General features: G+C 41.0%; 1 protein-coding gene across 5 annotated transcripts in view; it reads right to left on the bottom strand.

Moving 5' to 3' along the window:
* Positions 1-24,721, bottom strand: part of THSD4 (thrombospondin type 1 domain containing 4) — a 635,320-nt gene that overhangs the window by 82,081 nt on the left and 528,518 nt on the right. For all 5 annotated transcript variants that reach the window (XM_081506213.1, XM_081506214.1, XM_081506215.1 and 2 more), the window contains one exon: positions 20,179-20,383. In XM_081506213.1, the coding sequence (XP_081362339.1) occupies positions 20,179-20,383 (205 nt within the window). The remainder of the gene's footprint in view (positions 1-20,178; positions 20,384-24,721) is intronic.

The following is a 24,721-nucleotide window of genomic DNA, read 5'->3' as shown; positions in this document are numbered from 1 at the left end:
GCTCATGCTTTGGACTGAAATGTTCTTTCTCCTATTTCTTTTGATAAAACCCTATGCTGTGCTTAGTCGTTCTTTGCAACCCCATGGACTGCAACCCGCCAGGCTCCTCTGCCCATGGGAATTCTCCGAGCAAGAATATTGGAGTGGGTTGCCATGCATTCCTCCAGGGGATCTTCCCAACCCAGGGATTGAACCCAGGTCTCCCGCAATGCAGGCAGATTCGTTACTGTCTGAGCCACCAGGGAAGCCCATGATAAAGCCCTATCTAGCCTATAAAACAGGGGTTGGCAAACTACAGCAGGGAGACCAAATTTGGTTACCGTCTTTTTTGTAAATCAAGTTTTCTTGGAACATAGCCACAGCTGCTCATTTACATATTGTTCATGGCTGCTTTCTCACTATGATGGCAAAGTAGTTCTAGCTGAGACCGAAAGTCTTGCAGAGCCTAAAATATTTACTAAATGACACTTTCAGCCCCAAAGGTTGCCACCCTCTGCCCTAAAAACCCAGCTTAAATGCCATCTCCCCATGTTCCTCCTCAGTTTATCCTGTTAGAAGTAATTTCTCCATCCTTTGCACTCCTATAGCGCTGAGTCTCAAAAATCTTCAAAGGAATCTCAAACAGACTGTAAGTGAGGCTTTCCAGGTGGTGCTAGCACTAAAGAACCTGTCTGCCCAAGCCAATGCAGCAGACATAAGAGAAGAGGATTCAGTGCCTGGGTTGGGAAGATCCTCTGGAGAAAGGCATGGCAACCCACTCCAGTATTCTTGCCTGAAAAATGCTATGGACAGAGGAGCCTGGTGGGCTACAGTCCATCATATTGCAAAGAGTTGGACACAACTGAAGGGACTTAACATGCAGGCACATTCTGGGGGCAGGGATCACAACTTCATATCTCTGCAAGGCACTGCACAGGGCAGCTGCAATGAATATCAAGTCCCAAGAAGAGCATTGTTTTACTTAGTCAGATTACAGAATTACTAGATTAAGGGAGGAATAAATACTGATCAAGGAGACAAATTTTGCCCCCAAAGCAAAATAAATATCAGTGTGACAAAAGAAGCTGGAGGAGTAGGGGCTATGTATACTTTCTTAGGAACATGAATATCAACTTTCAGACAGGAACAGTGTACTTCTCCCACTCTGACATCTGTATGATTATAATTCAAGGAATAGTGTCTGGCTTTGGAAAAGGATTCAGTAGAATTAGGAGATGCAGAAAGTTCTAAGAGCTGTTGAAGCTTGGCTAAAATAGCTGGATTATAGCTAGCAAAGGCAGCCTGCCCCTAGCAGGAGAAAAGCAGCTAGTCTTCAGAGCTCAACCTTCAGGGGTTTATTAGCAAGAATGAAATGTGTAAAGGAAGAGCAGAATAGGACTGGAGTTCTGCTTAATGAGAGGAGCGTGCTTAGTTTCTCCTGGAGGGAAGAGGGGGCCCATCCTAGGAGGCAGATTTCCCATTTCTGAAGCTTTAGCTCTTGAGAGAAAGCAGAGGGCCTCCAGAAAAGAGCACTGACCACCGAGCAGCAAAGCGTGGGCAGCCCCAGCTGCTGGTTAAGAAAGTCTGGAAGTTGTTCTTTGTCTTGGCTGTCACTTCTCTTTCCTGAAATCAACTATATTTATTAAATGTAGTTTAAGCTTTAGAAATTTCTTCTTGAGGCTTAACTCATATTAATTCTCTAATGTGGAAGATCAGTGATCTAACACATCCTCAAAAGCCAGACTTTGATTCAAAGAGGGAAAGCTCAGAGGCACTTCCAACTGGGTTAAGAGAGTAGATCGATTGAGGACAGCTTTGTCCATGCTGGACGCACAGATAATGGGTTCTGAGCTATTACCCTAATCCAGGTATAAGACCTGGAAGTGATTAGCAGCCCTGCTGAAGATGCTGTCTGGAGAGAGAATGTCTGGGAGAGAATGTCATTCTCCCTTCAGAGACAGGGCTGTCAAACCACTTTCATAAAAATCTAAGAGCCAGCCCCTCAACAGCTGTTTCCTGCATTTCAGGAAAGAATCCCATTAGGTGCAAAAAAGCAGGTGTGGGTGCTTTGCATATGTCTGAGACAGATGATACAATTAAAAGCAAAAACATATCACAGCTTAACTCTTCCCCACAAAACAAAAGGCAAATCCAAGTACAAACAGGCAAATTTAGTCTTACATTTCCAGACAGTAAAAGCAGAAAATGTGAAAACACAAGCAGCATAAGGAGGTGGAGCACAGTGGATTTCACTTGATTCCAGTGTCTCTGAAAGATTTTCAAGGCAGAGCGACTATAAAAATTACAAGAAAGCTCACGTAAACAGATGCAAGGACATCAGAGCTTTCCTAAATCGAGGGAAGCATGCTGTCAGACACCAGGTGGAAAGTACGTAATGTAAAATTAAGTCCAGGAGTGCTCAAACAAATAACAGCATCTTTCCACAGTCTCTCTGGCATGGGATCTTTGGTAAGGGTTTGGTTTTGGACAGGAATCATAAAAGACTGCTGCCGAAGAGAAGGCAAGAACTGAGTCCAAATATAAATCCAAATGTTTGAGGACCACCTTCTCTTGTGCCAGTATAGATGAGGAACATCCAGCCATGGGCCAGGACATCATTCAGATGTTACCTGGGGCTGCCACTACCTATAACAGGTAACTGAAAGAGGTCATAAAGCCCATCTCAGCATCCTTTCTTGATGCTTGAGGACAGACCATGTTTCTCCCTGCTTAAATACTCTTTTAAAAACACACTTGAAATGTTGGCGAGGAGGTGGAGAAACTGAGACTCTCATGTGTTGCTGGTGAGAATAGAAAAGGGTGCAGCCACTGTGGAAAAGAATTGTGCAGCTCCTTAGAAAGTTAAACACAGAATTACCATATGATACAGCAATTCCACTCCTAAGTATATACCCAAAAGAAATGAAAGTAGGGACTAAACACAATAGCATTATTCACAATAGCCAAAAGGTGGAAAAGACCCAACTGTTGATCAACAGATGAGTGGATAAAAAAGTGTGGTAGCTACATAAAAAGGAATAAATTTCTGACACATGCTACAACATGGATGAACCTTGACAACATTATGCTAAGTGAAATAATCCAGACACAAAAGGACAGATAGTCTATGACTCCACTTGTATGATGTACCTAGAATAGGAAAATTTATGAGACAGAAAGTAGAATTTCTAAGATTTATGAGACAGAAAGTAGAAGTTACCAGGGGTTTGAAATAGGGGCAAGTGGGGAATTATTATTTATTAGGTATAGTTTTAGGGATGATGAAAAAGTTCTGATAGTGGTGATAGTTGTACAAAATCATGAATGTACTTAATAGCCCTGAAGTATTAAAATTGTTAAAACAATAAATTTTATGTTTATATATATTTTATATATAATTTTTTTAAAGGGAAGAAAACTACACAATGCTTTATTTCTCCAAAATGTTCAATACTGCTTAAGAGCTGGACGTTCTTCTAGATATTAGTTTCAGAAGAACTCTGTTGAGGTGGATGGTGAAAGTCTAGTGACTAAGACAGAACTCTGGCAAGCTAGTCTAAGAATTTCCAACATGAAGGTAGACCAGACAATGTCAATAAGGTTTGGAGTAATAGTAAGGTAGGGATAGAACAGTGTGGAGGGGACAAAAGGCTGTGAGGAATTAGAATATATCCTTCTTCTAATGGGAGAAGGGGGAGGAAGAAGGGCACAGGTCCTTCCCACTCCCCAGTCACATTTTTCTTGCCAGTGGCCATGGGCATATACACAGAATGTGGGTCATGAACAAAGACTAAGCCTGGATTTGAGACCTGACTCCACCACTCACAAACTGTTCCCCTCAGCAGGTCCCTCCACCAGGTTGAGCTTAGTGTCCTGGGTGCTAAATGCGGATGCTAGTAGGACCCATCCCCAGTCAACCACTCCATAAGTGCTGAATTACACGCAGGAGGCAGACCCAGGACTCTTCTAGTCGACGAGTAACATAGGACTCCAATACCATTCCAGCGGTCTCCAACCTTTTTGGCACCAAGGACTGGTTTCATGGAAGACAATTTTTCCACGGATGAGGTCAGGGGGATCAGTTCAGTCGCTCAGTTTTGTCTGACTCTTTGCCATCCCATGGACTGCAGCATGCCAGACTTGGCTGTCCTTCACCATCTCCCAGAACTTACTCAAACTTATGTCCATAGAGTCGGTGATGCCATCCAACTATCTCACCCTCTGTCATCTCCTTCTCCTCCAGCCTTCAATCTTTCCCAGTATCAGGGTCTTTTCCAATGAGTCAGTTCTTTGCATCAGATGGCCAAAATATTAGAGTTTCAGCTTTAGTATCAGTCCTTCCAATGAATATTCAGGATTGATTTCCTTTAGGATGGACTGTTGGGATCTCCTTGCAGTCCAAGGGACTCTCAAGAGTCTTCTCCAACACCACAGTTCAAAAGCTTCAATTCTTCTGCACTCAGTTTTCTTTATAGTCAAACTCTCACATCCATACATGACTACTGGAAAAACCATAGCCTTGACTAGACGGACCTTTGTTGGCAAAGTAATGTCTCTGCTTTTTAATATGCTGTCTAGGTTGGTCAGAACTTTTCTTCCAAGGAGCAAGCATCTTTTAATTTCATGGCTGCAGTCACCATCTGCAGTGATTTTAGAGCCCCCCAAAATAAAGTCTGTCACTGTTGCCACTGTTTTCCCATCTATTTGCCATAAAGTGATGGGACCGGATGCCATGATCTTAGTTTTCTGAAAGTTGAGTTTTAAGCCAACTTTTTCACTCTCCTCTTTCACTTTCATCAAGAGGCTCTTTAGTTCTTCACTTTCTGCCATAAGGGTGGTGTCATCTGCATATCTGAGGTTATTCATATTTCTCCCAGCAATCTTGACTCCAGCTTGTGCTTCATCCAGCCTGGCATTTCGCATGATGTACTCTGTATATAATTTAAGTAAGCAGAGTGACAATATACAGCCTTGACGTACTCCTTTCCCGATTTGGAACCAGTTTGTTGTTCCATGTCTGGTTCTAACTGTTGCTTCCTGACCTGCATACAGATTTCTCAGGAGGCAGGTCAGGTGGTCTGGTATTCTCATCTCTTTAAGAATTTTCCGTAGTTTGTTGTGATCCACACAGTCAAAGGCTTTGACGTCGAAGTCAGGGGGATGGTTTTGGGATAATTCCAACACGTTATATTTACTGGGGACTTTACTTCTATTATTATCACATCAGCTTCACTTCTGATTGTCAGGCAACAGATCCCAGAGGTTGTGGACCCCTGCCACATGTGAGGTCATGAAGGTGGTCTAAGGTGTGATCACCATAATGGTGACCATAGGCGTGATCAAGGTGGGTTAAGGGTGCCTGAGCATAAAACTCCAAAATGGGCTGCACAGCACAAGAGATTTGTCCCAGCTGCTGGCACCAGGAGGGTACTCCAGGGAAGGAATGTCTGAGTCTGGTCTGCCCGTCTTCAAGGAGTATACAGGGAGAACACAGACATATAAACAGATAAATTACAATAAAATAAAATACAGTGAGTGCCAAACTGGAGATATGATCAAAGTCCTATGGGAATCCAAAGGAAAAATCTCTCTTTGCTTTTCTTTTTACCTTTTATTCTTCTGCCATGTATTAAGAAAGTAAGCAAGGACTACAAATACCAGAAAGGCAGGCTGTAGGAAGCTGCACTAAGCTGGAATTTCTGTTGCCAGGGATGTAACCCAGGGGCCTGCTGCCAACTGACTGAGTGAAAGATTGAAGGTAAACTGAAGGAGTGGGTTTGGATTGGGAACTAAGAATTCAGAGTGAACTGACAAATGCAAACATAATGGTAGATATAACAGTCTTTCCAACAGCACCTTAGACATTTATTATCATTAAGACAACATTCTGAAAGAAGGGACTCATGAAACTTCAGGATCAAAAGGGATCCTAGGGATCACACTGGTCAGGGCTTCTCATCTCAGCACTATTGACATTTGGGGCTGGATAATTCTTTGCTATGGGGCTCTCCTTGCACTGTATGATGCTTAGCAGCATCCCTGGCCTCTCTTTACCAGATGTCAGTAGCAACCTCCAATGTTACTCAAGTTGTAACAATCAAAGACATCTCCAGTGTTTCCCTGGTGGTCCAGTGGTTAAGAATCCACCTTACAATGCAGGGGACATGGGTTTGATCCCGGGTCTGGGAAGATCCCATATGCTGTGAAGCAACAAAGCCCATGCACCACAATTACTAAGCCTGTGCTCTAGAGCCTGTGAGCTGCAACTACTGAGCCCATATGCTGCACAGCTACTGAAGCCTGCATGTCCTAGAGCCTGTACTCTGCAACAAGAGAAGCCACTGCAATGAGGAGGCCCTGCACTGCAACTAGAGAGTAGCCCCCACTCTCTGCAACTAAAAAAGCCTGCATGCAGCAACAAAGACCCAACACAGCGAAAAAAAATATGTCTCTAGATATTACCACGTGTATGGGTATGGGGGTGGGGGCAACCTAGCCCTTCAGTTGAGACCCACTGGATAGGGAAATGGTCTTTTACCCTGAAAGGACACTGGAATCATGCAGGAGCTTAAAAATCCTGATACCCAAGTTGTGCCCCAGATCCACTAGATCTGCAGGTGGGAACAAGGCATTGACATATTTCAAACAGACCTCAAATACTATACCTCCTGTGACTCCAGTGTGCAGCCAGAGTGAGAACCACTAACTTAAGGAGATGAAAAAACTAACAGTTACCAAGTACCTCTAAGATGCTGGGTATTTTACATACATCCCATTTGGACCTGTTTCTCTGTTTTACTTGTGAGGAAATGGCATATCAGAAACATTAACAAACTTGTCCAAAAGCAGCCCAGTCAGAAATGGTAGCTTTGCAAAGGGCAATTTCAGTCCAAGGCTGAACTGAATGGAAGACAAAGTCAAGAACTGGAGATGACAGGGACTTCCCTGGTGGTCCAGCGGTTAAGACTCTGTGCTTCCAGTGCAGAAGGTGTGCTTCCAACTTGATCCCTGGTTGGGGAGCTAAGTTATCACATACCATGAGGTGAGGCCAAAAAAACCCAAAAAACAAAAAAAACTGAGGGTGACACAAGAACAAGAGCAGAGAAACATCACTCGAAGTACTGGATGCAGTCTGAGGTGGAGGTTCAAGGAGTAAATACGTGATTCTAAGTTTATCCAGCAAAGAAACCATTTTCTCTGCTTTTTATTGGAGTATAGTTGATTTACAAAGTTGTGTTAGTTTCAGGTATATAGCAAAGTGATTCAGTTATATATATATATATATATATATACACACACACACATATATGTATGTGTGTATATATATATATTCTTTTCCAGAGCCTTTTCCCTTATAGTGAAAGTGAAAGTTGCTCAGTCGTGTCCGACTCTTTGTGACCCCATGCACTGTAGCCCACCAGGCTCCTCTATCCATGGAAGTCTCCAGGCAAGAATACTAGAGTGGGTTGCCACTTCCTTCTCCAGGGAATCTTCCTCACCCAGGGATCGAACCCAGGTCTCCCACATTGCAGATGGATTCTTTACCACCTGAGCCACCAGGGAAGCCCTTTTCCCTTATAGGTTGTTACAAAATACTGACTACAGTTCCCTGTGCTATACAGTAAGTCCCTGTTGTTTATTTTATATATTCCCTTCCCTTTCTCCCCCTGGTAACCATGTTTGCTTTCTATTATCTGTGGGCTTAACAGAAATCATTTTCTGATTAGAATGAGATCATCACAGGGGAGATGCTGAACACACATGTTCACTGGTGTTCCTGTTTTTGTTCTGTTGGGAAGAAGGAATTACTCCTAGAGAGACAGCTGACAGGGAGCACAGAAGGACACTCAAATAGAGCGATTAAGTTACATCAGGTAGGCTTTTGATGTCTAAGAAGAAAGATACAAATTTTTACACTTGAGTCAACATAATCCTAGAGGCTTCAGGCAGTGGGTGAGAGAGAAGGCTGTTTTCTATTTAGCTGTTAAAAGAAAAAGAAGAGTTTTGTTAAGCAGTCATTGATAAATACTGGAACCTTGGGATAAGGAAGGGAAAATATGAATTAAAGGAAAATATGAATTAAGCTCTTGCCATGCCAGATGCTTTATGTTTATTAGCCTATTGAATCCTTACATAACTCTAAGAGAGAGATAGGGAAAAAGTGGAAACAGTGACAGATTTTATTTTCTTGGGCTCCAAAATCATGCAGACGGTAAATGCAGCCATGAAACTGAAAGTCACTTGCTCCTTGGAAGAAAAGCTATGACAAACCTAGACAGCATATTAAAAAGCAGAGACATCACTTTGGGGACAAAAGTCCATATAGTCAAAGCTATGGTTTTCCCAGTAGTCATATATGGATGTGAGAATAGGACCATAAAGAAGGCTGAGCACTGAAAAGTTGATGCTTTCGAACTGTGGTGCTGGAGAAGAATCCTGAGGGTCCCTTGGACAGCAAGGAGATAAAGTCAGTCAATCCTAAGGGAAATCAACTCTGAATGTTCACTGGAAAGACTGTTGCTAAAGCTGAAGCTCCAATATTTTGGCCACCTGATGCAAAGAATGGATTCAATGGAAAAGACCCTGATGCTGGGAAAAATTGAGGGTAGGAGAGGGGGAGAAGCAGACAACAGAGGATGAGATAGTTGGGTGGCATTACCAACTCAATGGACATGAGTTTGGGCAAACCCCAGGAGATAGTGAAGGACAGGGAAGCCTGGCATGTTACAGTTTATGGGATTGCAAAGAGTTGGACATAAGTTAGCAACTGAACAACTCAAAGAGATAGTGGTTTTGCGTTTACTCTCTGTCACCACTTGTCCATGAGCAAAGTTGCTTCAGTCATGTTCTTTGCAATCCTATGGACTGTAGCCTGCCAGGCTCTTCTGTCCACGGAATTCTCCAGGCAAGAATATTGGAGTGGGTTGCCATGCCTTCCTCCAGGGGATCTTCCCAACCCAGGGATCAAACCTGGGTCTCCTGCACTGCAGGCAGATTCTTTACCATCTGAGCCACCAAGGACTCACAATGTACCTACAATAAGCAAATATTCATTAACTTGATAAATATAAATTGACAAGGCATCCCTTGTGGCATTGACAGTAAAGAATCTGCAGGCAATGCGGGAGACCCAGGTTTGATCCCTGGGTCAGGAAGATCCTCTGGAGGAGGGCACGGCTCTCCTTACGTTCTTGCCTAGAGAATTCCATGGACAGAGGAGCCTGGTGGGCTACAGTCCAAGGCGTCGCAAAGAGTTTTTTTTAGAAAAAAAAAACAACAACAAAAAAATAAGGGCAAGTGACAATGTAAGTTCTTAAAAGTTAGTTACTTATATAAAATTCTTACTTTGATGAGAGGTATCCATCAGAATCTTTAGCAAACATCTATTAGAAACATTCTCATTGTCAGAAACATGATAAAGAAGTCCTCCATTAGTATGAGTATTCCAAAAGTTTTTAGAGGCCTAAGTCTCTAAGTGCAACAACATAGGAAGGAAATAGGAGGTAGAATAATTCAAGGGAAGATAACATTAATATTATTTTCTACCTGGAAAAAACACATTAAATAATTGAAAGACTTTGAAGATTGTGAAGAGTCTAGCAAAGTATACAGGTATAAAATAAATACATAAAATAAGGTGATTTAATATGCACTATCATGACTAATTGGAAATGTAATGGAAATAAAGATCTTAACCCATATTAGCAAAAACTATAAAATTGCTTAGGAATAAACCTATAAAACATAAGCAAAGTCTAGAAAAAGACATTTTAATAAAGAATAAAAAATGGGGAGATATACTATGCACCTGAATCAAAAAAGTCAATATTGTGAAGACAATTTCTTCTTCTTCAAATTAGTCCATAAGTTTATTACACTTTAAATTAAAATCTCAACAGAAGTTTTATAGGTTTTGACAAATTGATTTATAAAGTGTATGTAGAACAAATGTACAAGAAGACCCAAGAAAATGTAGGAAAACATAAAGCACTTGGAAGGAGACAGAGAGTTGACCTACAAAAACATAAAACATGAAATTACAGCAATGAAAAAGATATGGTAGTACAGCAGGAAGCGACAAATAGATCAACAGACCTGAGTTGAGAATTCACAGGTATATCTACAGATGTTTTAATTTAATAATGGCAGAGGTGTCCTTTCAAATTACTGAGGGAAATTTAAACAGCAGTGTTGGGACCACTGTCTATATATTTGGAAAAAGACAGATCCCAACCTCACACTAAACCCCAAATTAATTCCAGATGGAGCAAACATTTAAATATAAAAAATTAATCTAAAGGTAATAGGAGAAAATATGAGAGAATAGTTTATAATGTTGGAGTGGACAGGTTTTCCTGTGTAAGACAAAACCCACTAGCCATAAAAAGATGATTGATAGATTTGGCTAAAAATAGACTAAAATTTTCTCCACAGAATAACTGATATCATGACAACATGCTTATGGCAGAAAGCGAAGAACTAAAGAGCCTCTTGATGAAGGTGAAAGAGGACAGTGAAAAAGCTGGCTTAAATCTCAACATTCAGAAAACTAAGATCATGGCATCTGGTCCCATCACTTCATGGCAAATGGATGGGAAAACAATGGAAACAGTGACAGACTTTATTTTTTGGGGCTCCAAAATTACTGCAGATGGTGACTACAGCCATGAAATTAAAAGACGCTTGCTCCTTGGAAGAAAAGCTATGACCAACCTAGACAGCATATTAAAAAGCAGAGACATCACTTTGCCAACAAAGGCCTGTATAGTCAAACTATGATTTTTCCAGTAGTCATGTACAGATGTGAGAGTTGGACCATAAGGAAGGCTGAGTGCTGAAGAATTGATGCTTTTGAACTGTGGTGTTGGAGAAGATTCTTGAGAGTCCCTTGGACAGCAAGGAGATCAAACCAGTCAACCCTAAAGGAAATCAGTCCTGAATATTTATTGGAAGGACTGATGCTGAAGTTGAAGTGCCAATACTTTGGCCACCTGATTCGAAGAGCTGCCTCATTGGAAAAGACCCTGATGCTGGGAGAGATAGAAGGCAGGAGGAGAAGGGGGCGAGAGAGGATGAGATGGTTGGATGGCATCACGGACTCAATGGACATGAGTTTGAATAAGCTCTGGGAGATGGTGAAGGACAGGGAAGCCTGGCGTGCTGCAGTCCTGGGGTTGCAAAGAGTTGGACAGGACTTAGTGACTGAACAACAACAACAACAACAACAACAACAACTGATATCATACACAGAGTTGAAACACAAGATAAAGACTAATAAACATACACGAAGAGAATGGTTATTACTCATAACATATATGAATTCTTAAAATCAGTAAGAACACTACAAACACAATTCATATCAAATACATCAGACTACAAATAACAAAAATGAGTGGTCAGGGAAATGAAAATTAAAAAATATACACTAAAAATTGAGTGTTGTTTAGTCACTAAGTTGTGTCCGACTCTTTGCGATTCCATGGACTGTAGGCTGCCATGCTCTTCTGTTCATGAGATTTCCCAGGCAAGAATACTGGAGTGGGTTGCCACCGCCTTCTCCAGGGGATCTTCCTGACCCAGGGATTGAACCCATGTCTCCTGCATTGGCAGGTGGATTCTTTACCAATGAGCCATCAGGGAAGCCTTGAAAATTAAGTATGTTCATAATATTCAGTGTTGGTAAAGATGTAGAGAAAGGGTTCTTTCATGAACTTTTGGTGGGGGTATAACTTGGTACAAGTAAATATGGAGAGGAATATTGCTTTATCTTTCACAGTTTTAAGTGTTCATTCCATCTGATCTACAAATTCTATTTCTAGGGGTCTATCCTACAGAAATATTTATGTACTATGAAATGACACACGTATTAGGATATCCATGAAAGCATTACATGTTAGAGAAGCTTTCTTCAAATTTTCTTCTCCAAAAATTTGCTGTTTTCTTCTAAAACATCTTTTTCAGTTATTTATCTTAGATTTTCAGGCTATGGGCTTTTAAAAACTGTCCATTTGTGTTATTTTCAATTTATCCATTGATATTAAAGACAAAAGCAGTGGGAAGCTGCCTGAGAACCCTGTATACATTGGCCAAGCTTGTTAATAGGCCACGTTCTAGGAGATGGGGCACCAGTCCCTAAGCAGCCCCTCTTCTCATTCCAGAATGAATACTGAGGTCTTGGAGCACCAAGTCTTCTGCCCATATCCTTTTGGATGCCAGGGTATCCAAAATGTGTGTGCTGGCGTGCCTGTTCACATAACAGGGTTTTTCACTATTTCCTTGTTTTGCCGCCCCGTTCTCCCCTCCCACCCTTGATTTTATTTGCTGTCTCCCAGATTCACAGGCTCATGGGGCTCTGCATGCAGGTCAGCACCCCGCCCCCCATCACAGTTCCCTCTGCTACCTAGGCTGTGACTTCCTCTGCTCTGTTAGTGAACTCTCTTCCGCTTACTTTTGAGACTCTGTTACAGAAATTTGCTAAAATCGTGTAATAGATGCCCCCCCATTTTTGGGGTGGTTATAGGTTACACCCTCTCTTATTCCTTTACTCTCATTTTGAAAAATCTTGGGAGGAGGGGAAAAAACTCATGCACTCAGTTTGTCATCTTGAACCACAAATCAAAAGCATTATTTGCAATATTAGAGCTGGAGACAGTCTAAACATCCCTCAGTAGGAAAATTCTGAAATAAGTTAGGTTGCATCTATTGTATGGAATGCTCTTCATTAAAAAAATAATGAATTAGCTTTATATGTAGTGATAAGAAAAGATATCATGATATAACATGAAAATAAAGAAGCAAATTGAAGAAAGCATATATAATATCAATTTTAGAAAATATATATTTATTTGCACTTCCGCAGAGGACTGGAGGGTATACACTAAACTGTTAAGAGTGGTCCTTCATCTCCGTCTTTACGTTGAAACCAGCGGATCAAGTGTGAGATTGGCATGGAGAAGGAATTTCATCTTTTTGCCCGATACTGTGTGTATTTTTCAAAATTTTTACAATGTATATGAGTAAATCTTTGAAGTTAACTGTCATACAAAGGTGACATGGGTGTCATACCAAGGTGATGTATCACATTATTTACATACTCTAGTCTTTCCCATGTGGAAAGCTGCTCAACTAATAAATTAAATAAAGGTGTGCAAGTTACAGATGATCCACGATACTTGACTTTTATAATGCTGACCCCTATTTCACTGTTTTAAAACTTTTAAGAAAACATGCTTAAAAGTAAAGATATTGGCAGTTTATTTTTAAAAGCTTCTAAATCTTCAAAAAATCCCTTCTAAGGCTCTAAGACAATGTAAGATGTTGGCAGATAGAACATGTCCTGTAGAATCAATTTTTGCTTGGTATGCTTTTATGTCTGATTTCTTAACTGTTACATAATGACATTAGTAAACTGAGCTTGCTGAACTATGCCAAACTTTGATATTTCAGCTAAAATAATTTCACAACATCTTATTAAGGAAGAGGCAAGTAATATAAAATGTCAATCATTTTAATAAAATTAGATTTAACTTTTTATTTCCAAAGAGCAGGGTTCAGAATAACTCAAGTGGAAAAAGAGACTACATAGCTTACAATTGGTTGTAAAGTATTTTCCATGAAAAAAAAAAAAAAAAAACCCAAGATCTAGGAATCTGTAATCCACCAGCTAGTTTATATTTTGGAGCACGTGAAAAATTCAAATAAATACTGAAAAGCGGAGCTCAATTCTGTAGAACTTCATTGGTTTCCAACCTAAAATAAGACAGATACACATCCTATCTCCTAAAATCTATGTGTCATTAAAGGTTATGATTTCTCCAGCTTTGTTCAGAGAAATAGTAAGCATCTTGAGATGCTGAGCTGGCCTGTACTCCCAGCTGCACATGGGCCAGTTCCTGTTGCAAGTTATGGCAGGAACAGGGCAAGAACACAAGCTTTCAGAATCTGAGTCCAGCAGATCCAGCTCTGATGACCAAACCAACATTAGCCATAAACTCAGTCAGGTTGAATACACCATCACTATTTAGGTATCAGCCAAAGTTTTTGATATATAAGACTCTTTCTTCTGTGAAGCTTTTTGGCCACACCATGAGGCATGCAGAATCTTAGTTCTCTGACCAGGGATTGAACCCATACCCCCTGCAATAGAAGCATGATATCTTAATCACTGGACTTCCAGGGAAATCCCTTTTGTGATGTTTTCAATTTTTTAAAATTGAAATATAGTTGATTTACAACATTACACTAGTTCTAAATGTTCAATAGTGATTCGATATTTTTACGACTATACTCCATATAAAGTTACCATAAAATACTGGCTATATTCCCTGTGCTGTACAATTATATCCTTGTTGCTTATTTATTTTATACATAGTAGTTTGTATCTCTTGATCCCATACCCCTATCTTGGCCCTTCTGCTTCCCTCTCTCCACTGGTAACCACTTGTTTTTTTCTCTGTAATTGAGGAAAGTAGGGAAAACCACTAGGCCATTCAGGTATGACCTAAATCAAATCCCTTATGATTATACAGTGGAAGCGACAAATAGATTCAAGGGATTAGATCTGATAGACAGAGTGCCTGAAGAACTGTGGACAGAGGTTCATAACATTATATAGGAGGTGGTGATCAAAACCATCCCCAAGAAAAAGAAATGCAAAAAGGCAAAATGGTTGTCTGAGAAGGCCTTACAATTAGCTGAGAAAAGAAGAGAAGCAAAAGGCAAAAGAGAAAAGGAAAGATATATCCATCTGAATGCAGAGTTCCAAAAAACAGCAAGGAGAGATAAGAAAGCCTTCTTAAGTGAACAACGCAAAGAAATAGAGAAAAACAAAAGAATGGGAAAGACTAGAGATCTCCTCAAGAAAACTAGAGATACCAAGGGAACATTTCAAGCAAAGATGGGCATAATAAAGGACAGAAAAGGTTTGGACCTAACAGAAGCAGAAGATATTAAAAAGAGGTGGCAAGGATACACAGAAGAACCATACAAAAAATATCTTCATGACCCAGATAACCACGATGGTGTGATCACTCACCTAGAGCCAGATACCTGGAATGCGAAGTCAGGTGGGCCTTAGGAAGCATTACTACAAACAAGCTAGTGGAGGTGATGGAATTCCAGTTGAGCTATTTCAAATCCTAACAGATGATGCTTTGAAAGTGCTGTACTCAATATGCCAGCAAGTTTGGAAAACTCAGCAGTGGCCACAGGACTGGAAAAGGTCAATTTCATTGCAATCCCAAAGAAAGGCAATGCCAAAGAATGTTCAAATGACTGCACAATTGCACTCATTTCACAAGCTAAAAAGGTAATGCTCAAAATCCTTCAAGCTAGGCTGTAACAGTACATGAACCAAGAAATTCCAGATGCACAAGCTGTATTTTTCTAAATACAGGAACCAGAGATCAAATTGCCAGTATCATTGGATCATAGAAAAAACAAGGGAATTCCAGAAAAAACATCTGCTTCTGCTTCATTGATTACACTAAAGCCTTTGACTGTGTGGAGGCTGTATATTGTCACTCTGCTTATTTAACTTATATGCAGAATACATCATGTGAAATGCCAGGCTGGATGAAGCTCAAATTGGAATCAAGACTGCCAGGAGAAATATCAACAAGCTCAGATATGAAGATGATACCACACTAATGGCAGAAAGTGAAGAGGAACTAAAGAGGTCATTCTTGATGAAAGTGAAAGAGGAGAGTGAAAAAGCTGGTTTAAAACTTGACATTTAAAAAATGAAGATCATGGGATCCGGTCCCATCACTTCATGGCAAATATATGGGGGAAAATACGGGAAAGAGTGACAGATTTTGTTTTCTTGGGCTCCAAAATCACTGTGGATGGTGACTGCAGCCATGAAATTGAAAGATGCTTGCTCCTTGAAAGAAAAGCTATGACAAACTTTGACAGCATATTAAAAAGCAGAGATATCGCTGTGCCAACAAAGGTCTGTATAGTCAAAGCTATGGTTTTTCCAGTAGTCATGTACAGATGTGAGTTGGATCATAAAGAAGGCTGAGCACTGAAGAACTGATGCTTTCAAATTGCGGTCCTGGTCCCTTGGACAGCAAGGAGATCAAACCAGTCAATCCTAAAGGCAACCAACCCTGAATAATCACTGGAAGGACTGATGCTGAAGCTGAAGCTCTAATTCTTTGGCCAACTGACGTGAAGAGCTGACTCATTGGAAAAGACGCTGATGCTGGGAAAAATTGAAGATAGGAAGAGAAGGGCACAGCAAAGGATGAGATGGTTGGATGGCATCACTGATTCAATGGACATGAGTTTGAACAAACTCTAGGAGATGTTGAAGGACAGGGAAGCATGGCATGCCGCAGTCCATAGGGTCACAAAAAGTTGGACACTACTTAGTGGCTGAACAACAACAACAACAAAATCTATGACAAAGGAGACAAGAATATGCAATGGTGGAAAAGACAGTCTCTTCAAAAAGACAACTATGTAAAAGAATGAAACTAGAATATTTTCTCACACCATATGCAAAAGTAAACTCAAAATGGATTAAAGACCTTTAAGACCGGGAACCATAAAACGCCTAAAAGAAAACATAGGCAGAATACTCTTTGACACAAATACTAGTAATATTTTTAGAATCTGTCTCCTAAGGCAAAAGAAACAAAAACAATAGAAAACAAATGGGACCTTACTAAACATTAAAGCTTTTGCACAGCAAAGAAAACCATCAAGGAAACAAAAAGACAACTGATTGAAAATATTTGCAAATGATATGACCAATAAGGGATTAATATCCAAAATATATTACTAGCTCATACAACTCAATATTAAGAAAACCAAAAGACCCAATTGAAAAATAGGCAAAGACCTGAATAGACATTTCTCCAAAGTTTTTGAGTTTTAAATTTCACCTTTCACATTGTAATTCAATAATTCAATAATTGTAACTTCATCTTTTGTGAAGCAAGCAAAGTAAAGAATGTCCAGTTTTAAAAGTCAGAAGACCATACATGTAAAAACACTTGACAACTAAAGTACTATACATATAGTACAATTACTATTATTAACTAAGTAAACAGCTTAGAATAAGTCATTTAAATATTGTGGGTTTTCAAAAACCCTTTAAAAATGAGGTGGTTAAACCATCTTCTTCAGCACTAATAATGCAGGTCCTTCTGTTTTCATGGAAATCTAGTGTCTATCTCTATCAAGTCTGGAGATCCAGTCATTTAAAAAATTCAAAGTATTTCACAAGGCATGTCTGATTTTTATTACAAATAACTATAGGCCATTCAGGAAAACAATAGGGCAACTGAAAAAAGCTTGTTAAAGTTGTACAATTTTTAAAAGCATCTGATCTATTCCTTTCCTCTAAGTTGCCTCCTCTGCAGAACAAATGTATGCAGAAAGCCTACTCAATTTTGTGCATCAAGTTAAATTTTTGTACAAAATACAGTTTACACAGGTAGAAGTCACAAAACAAAACAAACAAAACAAAACATCGTTACTTGGAAAATTGTGGAGAACCTTCCCATATAACTCTTTGAAAGATGTTTCAGTGTTTGAAAATGTGAATTGTGAAATATAATCTTTGAAAAATTCAAAAATAGCTAGACAGAACTGTGCTCTAATAGCTTACACATAATCTCAAACAATTGCATGCAATTTAACTTTTAAAATATATAGACTTCACAGAACAGGAAATTTAGTAGAATAAGTGGAATAGATTAAGAGAATACCTGTGATGAGAAAAAGACCATCCCCTCCACTGTGCATTTTAAAAGAATTAATTTTATGGGAGGCAAATTAAATCTCAATAAAAAGGAAAGAAGAAGACGAAAGAGCCTCTTGAGTGATGCAGCTATGTCCTAAGGGATGCTTAAGTGCCATAAACACAAGCCCCTGTTCATCACCTCTGGAAACTTCTTTCACTCCCATCTGCTCTTCTGTCTCTGCTCTCCCACTCTGCCCATGTGGCATCATGTAATACTGCCATGGGCTGGATTTCTCACACACCCCACTGGTCACTGGCCATAGGAAGTTGTACTTGATTTTCTGAATCATCCTTCCACTGATTCTGGGTACTCACATCCTCCTCTGCCTCCTCTTCATCTTTTTTAGGAAATTACTGTGGCTCAGTCGGCAAAGAATCCACCTGCAATGCAGGAGACCCGGGTTCGATTCCTGGGTCAGGAAGATCTCCTGGAGAAGGAATAGGCTACCCACTCCAGTATTCTTGGGCTTCTCTTGTAGCTCAGCTGGTGAAGAATCCACCTGCAATGCGGGAGACCTGGGTTCGATCCCTGGGTTGGGAAGATCCCCTGGAGAAGGGAATGGCTACCCACTCCAGTATTCTGGCCTGGAGAATCCCATGGACTGTAAGGTCCATGGGGTCGCAGAGAGTCGGACACGACTGAGCAACTTTCACTTTCATGGAATTTATTTCCATGAAGCTTGGACATACTGACAAGCTCTCTGAAGAAATAGATTGAACATCTGTCAACTGCTAACAAGTCCCAGGGGCTCTGTGGGGTCCTGAATATTTGTTATCCTATGGATTCTCATGAATACTTATAAGAGCAAGATTCTAGATGAAAACACTGGGACTCTGAGAGTAGCTTCCATTCAGACAGCTGGTAGATATTCTCCCAGGTTATCTATTTTGACTTCAGAAGGCACAGCTTAAAAACCACTTACTGGTTAGAACTAATTCGATCCAGGGAAAGTACTAAAAACTACTCAAAGCTCATAAAAAGTGGCATTGTTGGTGCATTTGAACACAATCACACTTAAAATAATCCCTTGAAGAATGTTTTCCATTCTAGGAACAGAATATTTACGAAGATTTGTCCTTTTAATAGTATGAAAGAAAGGAGACAAAAAGACTATTTTTTTTTGCAAATAAAAATAATGCAACAAACTGCTCACAGGGAACCTAGGCTTATTGCTACTTTGGTGGCTTCTGGGTTTGCCAGAGCAGATGTAACAGTTTTTCCACTTTAATTGGATTTATTTCTGAGTCCCATTTGCCATCCCTTCCTCCTCCCACCAATAAAACCAAAGGAAACTAATTTTAGATGCATTTGCCCGGGTGGAGAAGGACAAGCTGCAGTATCTGGAGTTCTCAGGTTTGGAGTTATCTTCTGGGGTGATCGTGGTATTTGAAATATGTAAAATTCATGCTCTCTCAGTTGCTGCAGCCATTGACTACTGCCTGGTGAACCAGAACTGCTCATAGGTATTATTACTTGGTAGATGCTTGGAGACAGACTGCCTGGATTTGAATTCCAACTCCACCTCTTCCTTGCTGCGACTTTGTCAAATTAGATAAATGCCCTGTGCCTGTCATCTTGTGTATGAAATGGGGAGGGGAATAGCTCCTATCCCCCAGGGCTTTGAGAGGGTTCAATGAATTAATACCTGTAAAGCACCAAGAATAATGTCTGGCACATAGTCTGTGCTATTTAAATTCCTGTTAGGTAACTAATTAAAGAATAAAAATGTATATTGCTATTCATCAAATGATTTTTAAAAATTGCTTTCCTTATATTATTTTGTTAACTGATTAGTCCATGTTTACATGAATTAGAATTGCTAAAAATTAACTTGCAGGACCTGATTTGCTGGCATAAAATCAGCCAGAAACCCAGAAGGAAAACTCAACAAATATCTCCATTTGTGGGAAGATGGGTTAAAAATGGTCTCCCAGTATTGATGATATTGCCCCAAATGATCGTTGAGGGGTTCTGCAGCTGTCTCGAAGATGCACACATACTGTTGCCCCAGGCTGATGAAGCAGAAAGAAGAGAAAAACGGCTTTTGCCTTAGATCCCTGCAGAGTGAGAATCTGGACAGGATGATCGACTGCCCCGTCCCCCTGAAATTCCAACAGAAAAAGACTGGCGGATCTCTGGGCTTTTCAAAGATCTTGCCTCATCTCAGAGAAACAAAGCGGACCATTCTCAATTTCACAACATTATTTCTCTTGGAAGGAACAAAGGTTGGTTTAAACATGTAGGTACTAAACGTTTCCTTCCAAGAAAGACCTTCTTACTTTCTCTGTCTCATTTCAAGGGGACACAGGTGGTGCTTTGGCATTCTCCAGTGACACCTTCTATGTGCCCTCGGACCTCGGGACACTGCAGTGTCACCATCCTGGAAGGAATAAAGCATCTGAGAAGGACAGATGGTTTCCTCTGGGAAAAAAGCCAAGCTTACCCAAATAGTTGTTGCTCTTGTACATCTCGGTGATGTTGATCTTTGTGGCTCCTTGGGGAATCTCCACAACTCGGTGGTAGCCCAGGCTGGTGAGGGCATGCTTAAACACACCTGACACGACCTGGCAGCCCGTGTTATCGCCTCCGCACACCCCGCATTTGTCCACGACTTTGTCGGAGCCTAGGTAGTCGTCACAGCCAATGCTCTGCAAAGAGGTGGAAAACAAGAGACTCTTGTAGCATATGTCAGGTGCATCCCAGGGGCGAAGCGGACAGGGGACCACTGAGGATCTACTGGGTCTTGAACTGACTGTGTTCCTGCCCCCATCCAGCTCCTGTAGATGAGCAAGTTCCTCCTGCCTTTCACTCAACAGAATTTTACTGAGCATCTACTCTGGGGAAATAACTTCTTTTCTAGGTATGTGTGAAATGTACATTGTAGCGGCGAGGTGGGGGTCACAGATAGAAAAGTGAAAGTGTTAGTCGCTCAGTCAGTCCAACTCTTTGCAACCCCATGGACTATATCCCACCAGGCTCCTCTGTCCATGGGATTCTCTAGGCAAGAATACTGGAGTGGGTTGCCATTTCCTTCTCTAGGGGATCTTCCCAACTCAGCGATCAAACTCGGGTCTCCTGCATTGCAGGCAAATTCTTTACAGTCTGAGCCAGTGTAATAAACAAGTAAGTAAAACAAGCACACCTGGTGGTAGTAAATGATCAAGGGAAAGATAACACAGGGAAAATGAATAAGGAGGATGTGGGGGTTGGACATTTATTTACAGAGGTTAGACACTGAAGTTGTCCTGAAAACCCATCCCCTATTGGAAGATTTTGGGACCACGATAAGCACTGCACCTAAAACTGGGGTCTGTCCCCACATCTTCTGTTCTAAATGACAGACAATACAAACACTTAGCCAAGAACCCCCCAAAGTAGTGTTCTCAGGCCCTGTTTCTTAGGAAATTAAATCAAATTGGTTAAGATCTGGATCCCCGCTGGTCTCTATGTCTCTGAAACATGGAGCAGTAGGACTTCTGCTTGGCTCTTCCAAAGCATTTTTCCCAGGGCAGAAAGGTACAGAAAAGCAAGTGACAGAAACATCAGTAAACTGGATGATATGCATCTAAATAACAGGATACTGTCTGTAGAGGCAGTCTCCTACCAGGGTTTAAAGGTAATCTGACCTTCTTGCATTTCCTTGCCTGAAGAATCTTCCCATTATCCATCCCAAGATCTTTTTGCTTTATCTTTCCCCTCCCTATTCATGTATCTCTTAGGGCAATTAAACCTTAGGGCAGAATGGAATGATTTTCACAGAATCCTTTTCCACTGCTGATTCCATAGGACTCACATTCATGTATCCTGAATTTAAAGTTAGGATGTGTGGTCTGCACAGAGAAGTTTCTGTCACAGTCCTGCGGGCAGACAGAAGTGAGCTGATTGCAGTTTGGACGATGAAATATCTGGATGACAGTATTTATTTTACTGGGTTAAGGGGACAGGAAATGATACTTGAAATTAGAATGGTACTCTACAACTTAAGAGACATTTGCTGAATCACAGGGTTGTGATGGTTCTGGAATTCTAAGAGCAGTCATCAAACCCCCACCTCAGGGGCAAAGTGGTCAGCAAACCATTCAAAGTCCACCTCGGATTTTGTTAAACAATCCTGGGTCTGTTCATGTGGGTCCTACTTATAGGCAGAGTCAAATCAAAAGATGTTCATTCTCCCCCAGCCCAATGCCGACTTTGTGTTTTGACTGACATCTCTCTGCAGGCACTGTACATCGGCATTATTACTTCCATATTCCTGCATGCACATTAGTCCATCAACAATAACTGGTCTCTCTTCACAAATAGCTTCTCTGTAAAACATTATCTCTGACAATAACAGAACATCATCTCAGTATGTTCCTACACATCCCATTAACCTTTCAAAATGCCATGTTTCCTATGTATTTCTCCTCCCTCAAATAGTTCTTGCCCTCATCCCATGCACATTGTAGCAGAAAAATAAGGAAAATGCTTTCCCTGCGTGGTTTCTACCCTGCACCCCTGCTCTGGGTTCTCCTTTGCTTCCAAACAAGCAAAAGAACAAACAAAAACCCACCATCAGAAAAAGTCTGGGAAAATAGATCCCACTTTGCTAAAGAAAGATGCTAACTGAATTAAGGAGATGCCTCTGATGGTCACTGATGGGGAGATGAACAGAGAAGCTGGCAGCACTCACTCCCTGCCCTAGCAACATCTAACTTTCCTCCCTTCCCCCAACCATGATCCATTCTTGCTACCCCTGGACTCAACTTCTCCCAGATGGAGCTCATTCTCTTGGGGCACTCCAGGTAAATTAAAGAATGGGTACCAAGACACAGAAGTAGGAAAAAACACTGAGGAATCAGGGAACATGCTCACAGACAGACATGGTTGAAGTGTAGGTTTGCTAGGAGGGATGAAAGGATGCTGGAGAATTCAGCTGAGTTTCTTAAGGATCTTGTTTGCCAGGGTGAAGAATCAGAATTTTATTCTATTGTATCAACAACCACCGGGTGTCTGAAGAAAGTGAGGGCTACCCTCAGATTTTGTTCAGATGATAACCTTGGCTGCAGCTACAGTGGGTCTTAGAGTGAGGAGAAGAGGCAGTCTAGTGAGTTCCTCTCTTGTCAATGGGGTGTATGGGCTATTTCAGGAATGAATGAGAGCTTTCGAAGACGGGGGCTGACATTGCATGAATCTTCAGCCCCCAGCCCAGTTAGAGTGGAACAATCACAAAGAAATTATACAGCCATAGATGCTTCAGACAACCCAGACACAGACAAAAAACATTCTATCTTGTAAATCAGACACTATTAAAATGTTCTGCACAGTGCAATGGATCCCCACCAGATTTCCTATACAGCACAGACACTCCTGATAAATCTAGATGTGGAGAGGGAGGGCTGCAGCAGTTTTTCCTGGTCTGGGGGTTGCCTTCAGAGAAGCATGTGGTGGCACAAGTGATGGCAAGAGCTATAATCTGAAAAATAAGAAGGATCATTTATGGCAAGATTGAAACATGTAAACACACATTTTATCATTGAGTGACTGCACCAGGTGGGCCATCTGGGAAAGGCCAGGTTGAATCTGACACAGGTCCTGCCTATGGGAGTTTGACTCTAACTGGGCGGATAAGACATACATGCAGAAAGTGACATGCTAATAGGCAGTGAGGAGTCCCTGCATCCTCTGTGTCATGCTGAGTCAGATCAACTCTCTTTTAGAAAGCTGATAATCACCAATGGGGCAGATACGTCTGGAGAATGTGGCACTATCCCAGTCTGAACTAGGGGAATAGTGATGGCAGGAAGAGGATTTCAGAGATGCTTAGGAAGCAAAATGGACCGGTCTTTGTGAGGAGGAAGGGAGCTCCGCTTGCCGTCCTGTTCTCCTTCTTCCCCCTCCTCCTCAGTCTTGTCATACCTAAAGTTTACAGTCTTTGTCGTATTCCAGGCCCTCTGAATATACAGTTATCTCATTTAATCTTAAAAGCAATCTATACTATTGCTGAAAAACTAGGAAAAGAGGATTTAAGAGACAGATTAGGTAACTGGCCCAAGGCCATTCTGCTAACAAGTGGTGGGGCTGGATCTGAAGCCAGAGTCCATGCTTATAACTATTATGCAAAAACTGTCCCCCTCCAAAGGATCAGAGGTCACACTGAGGGTTCGAGCATTATTGAAGGAGCGGATGGTGGCAGTGACCTAGGTGTAGAGGAGCGAGTTCAAGGCACTGTTACCACAGCGACAGTGAGAGCTTGGTCCAGGAGTGACTCTGGCATTCTCCTCTTTCAACATTATGGAGTATCAAACACATCATGTATCTCTCACAGACACAGACTGTTTTAACACTATACATGCAGTAAGTGAATAAATATTTTGGCTAATCTTCCTATCACATTACCTTCTTATTGTTATAACTTTTTATTTTGAAATAGTTCTTAAGACTCACAAAAAGCTATAAAAACAGTACAGAGCATTTCAGTGACCCTATCACCCAGCCTCCCTTGAGAACAATATCTCACATTGTCAAAACCATATATATCGTGCATATCAGTATATCAACTCGAGAATAAACTTCATTTGGATTTTGGCATTTTTTAACCTGCACTTTTTCTTGGTGTATATGTCTACAAAATTTTATCACATGTCCAGACTTGTGTGCTGTGTTACTTTCTTTAAAGCAGCTGGTATTCTCCTCCAAAACATGACCAGGTAAATTGATAAGTGGAGCTGACGTCATTTACCAGGAAAAGCAGTTCGGCGTGATGGAAAGAATGTACTGGGAATCAGGCAATCTGAAGCACAGTCCTGGCTCAGTCTCTGACTTATGTGTGATGCTGGATGGGTTGCTTCTCTTTGGGCTTGGTGCTGAGAACATTTCTGCCATCATCCAGATCTACAAGGGACAGTGCTCAAAAATGAATCTGAACTGAATTCTGGTTTTGCATATCAGAAGTCTGGTCAGCTGGTCTCTGATGGGCATGACTTAATAGTGCTGGTCTATGCCTC

The sequence above is a fragment of the Giraffa tippelskirchi genome, chromosome 7 (genome assembly GCF_054371585.1).
Source record: "Giraffa tippelskirchi isolate mGirTip1 chromosome 7, T2T-mGirTip1v1.2.pri, whole genome shotgun sequence".
NCBI classification, from domain to species: domain Eukaryota; kingdom Metazoa; phylum Chordata; class Mammalia; order Artiodactyla; family Giraffidae; genus Giraffa; species Giraffa tippelskirchi.
Note: the sequence above shows the minus strand (reverse complement) of the source record. Positions and strands in the feature narration are given on the sequence as shown.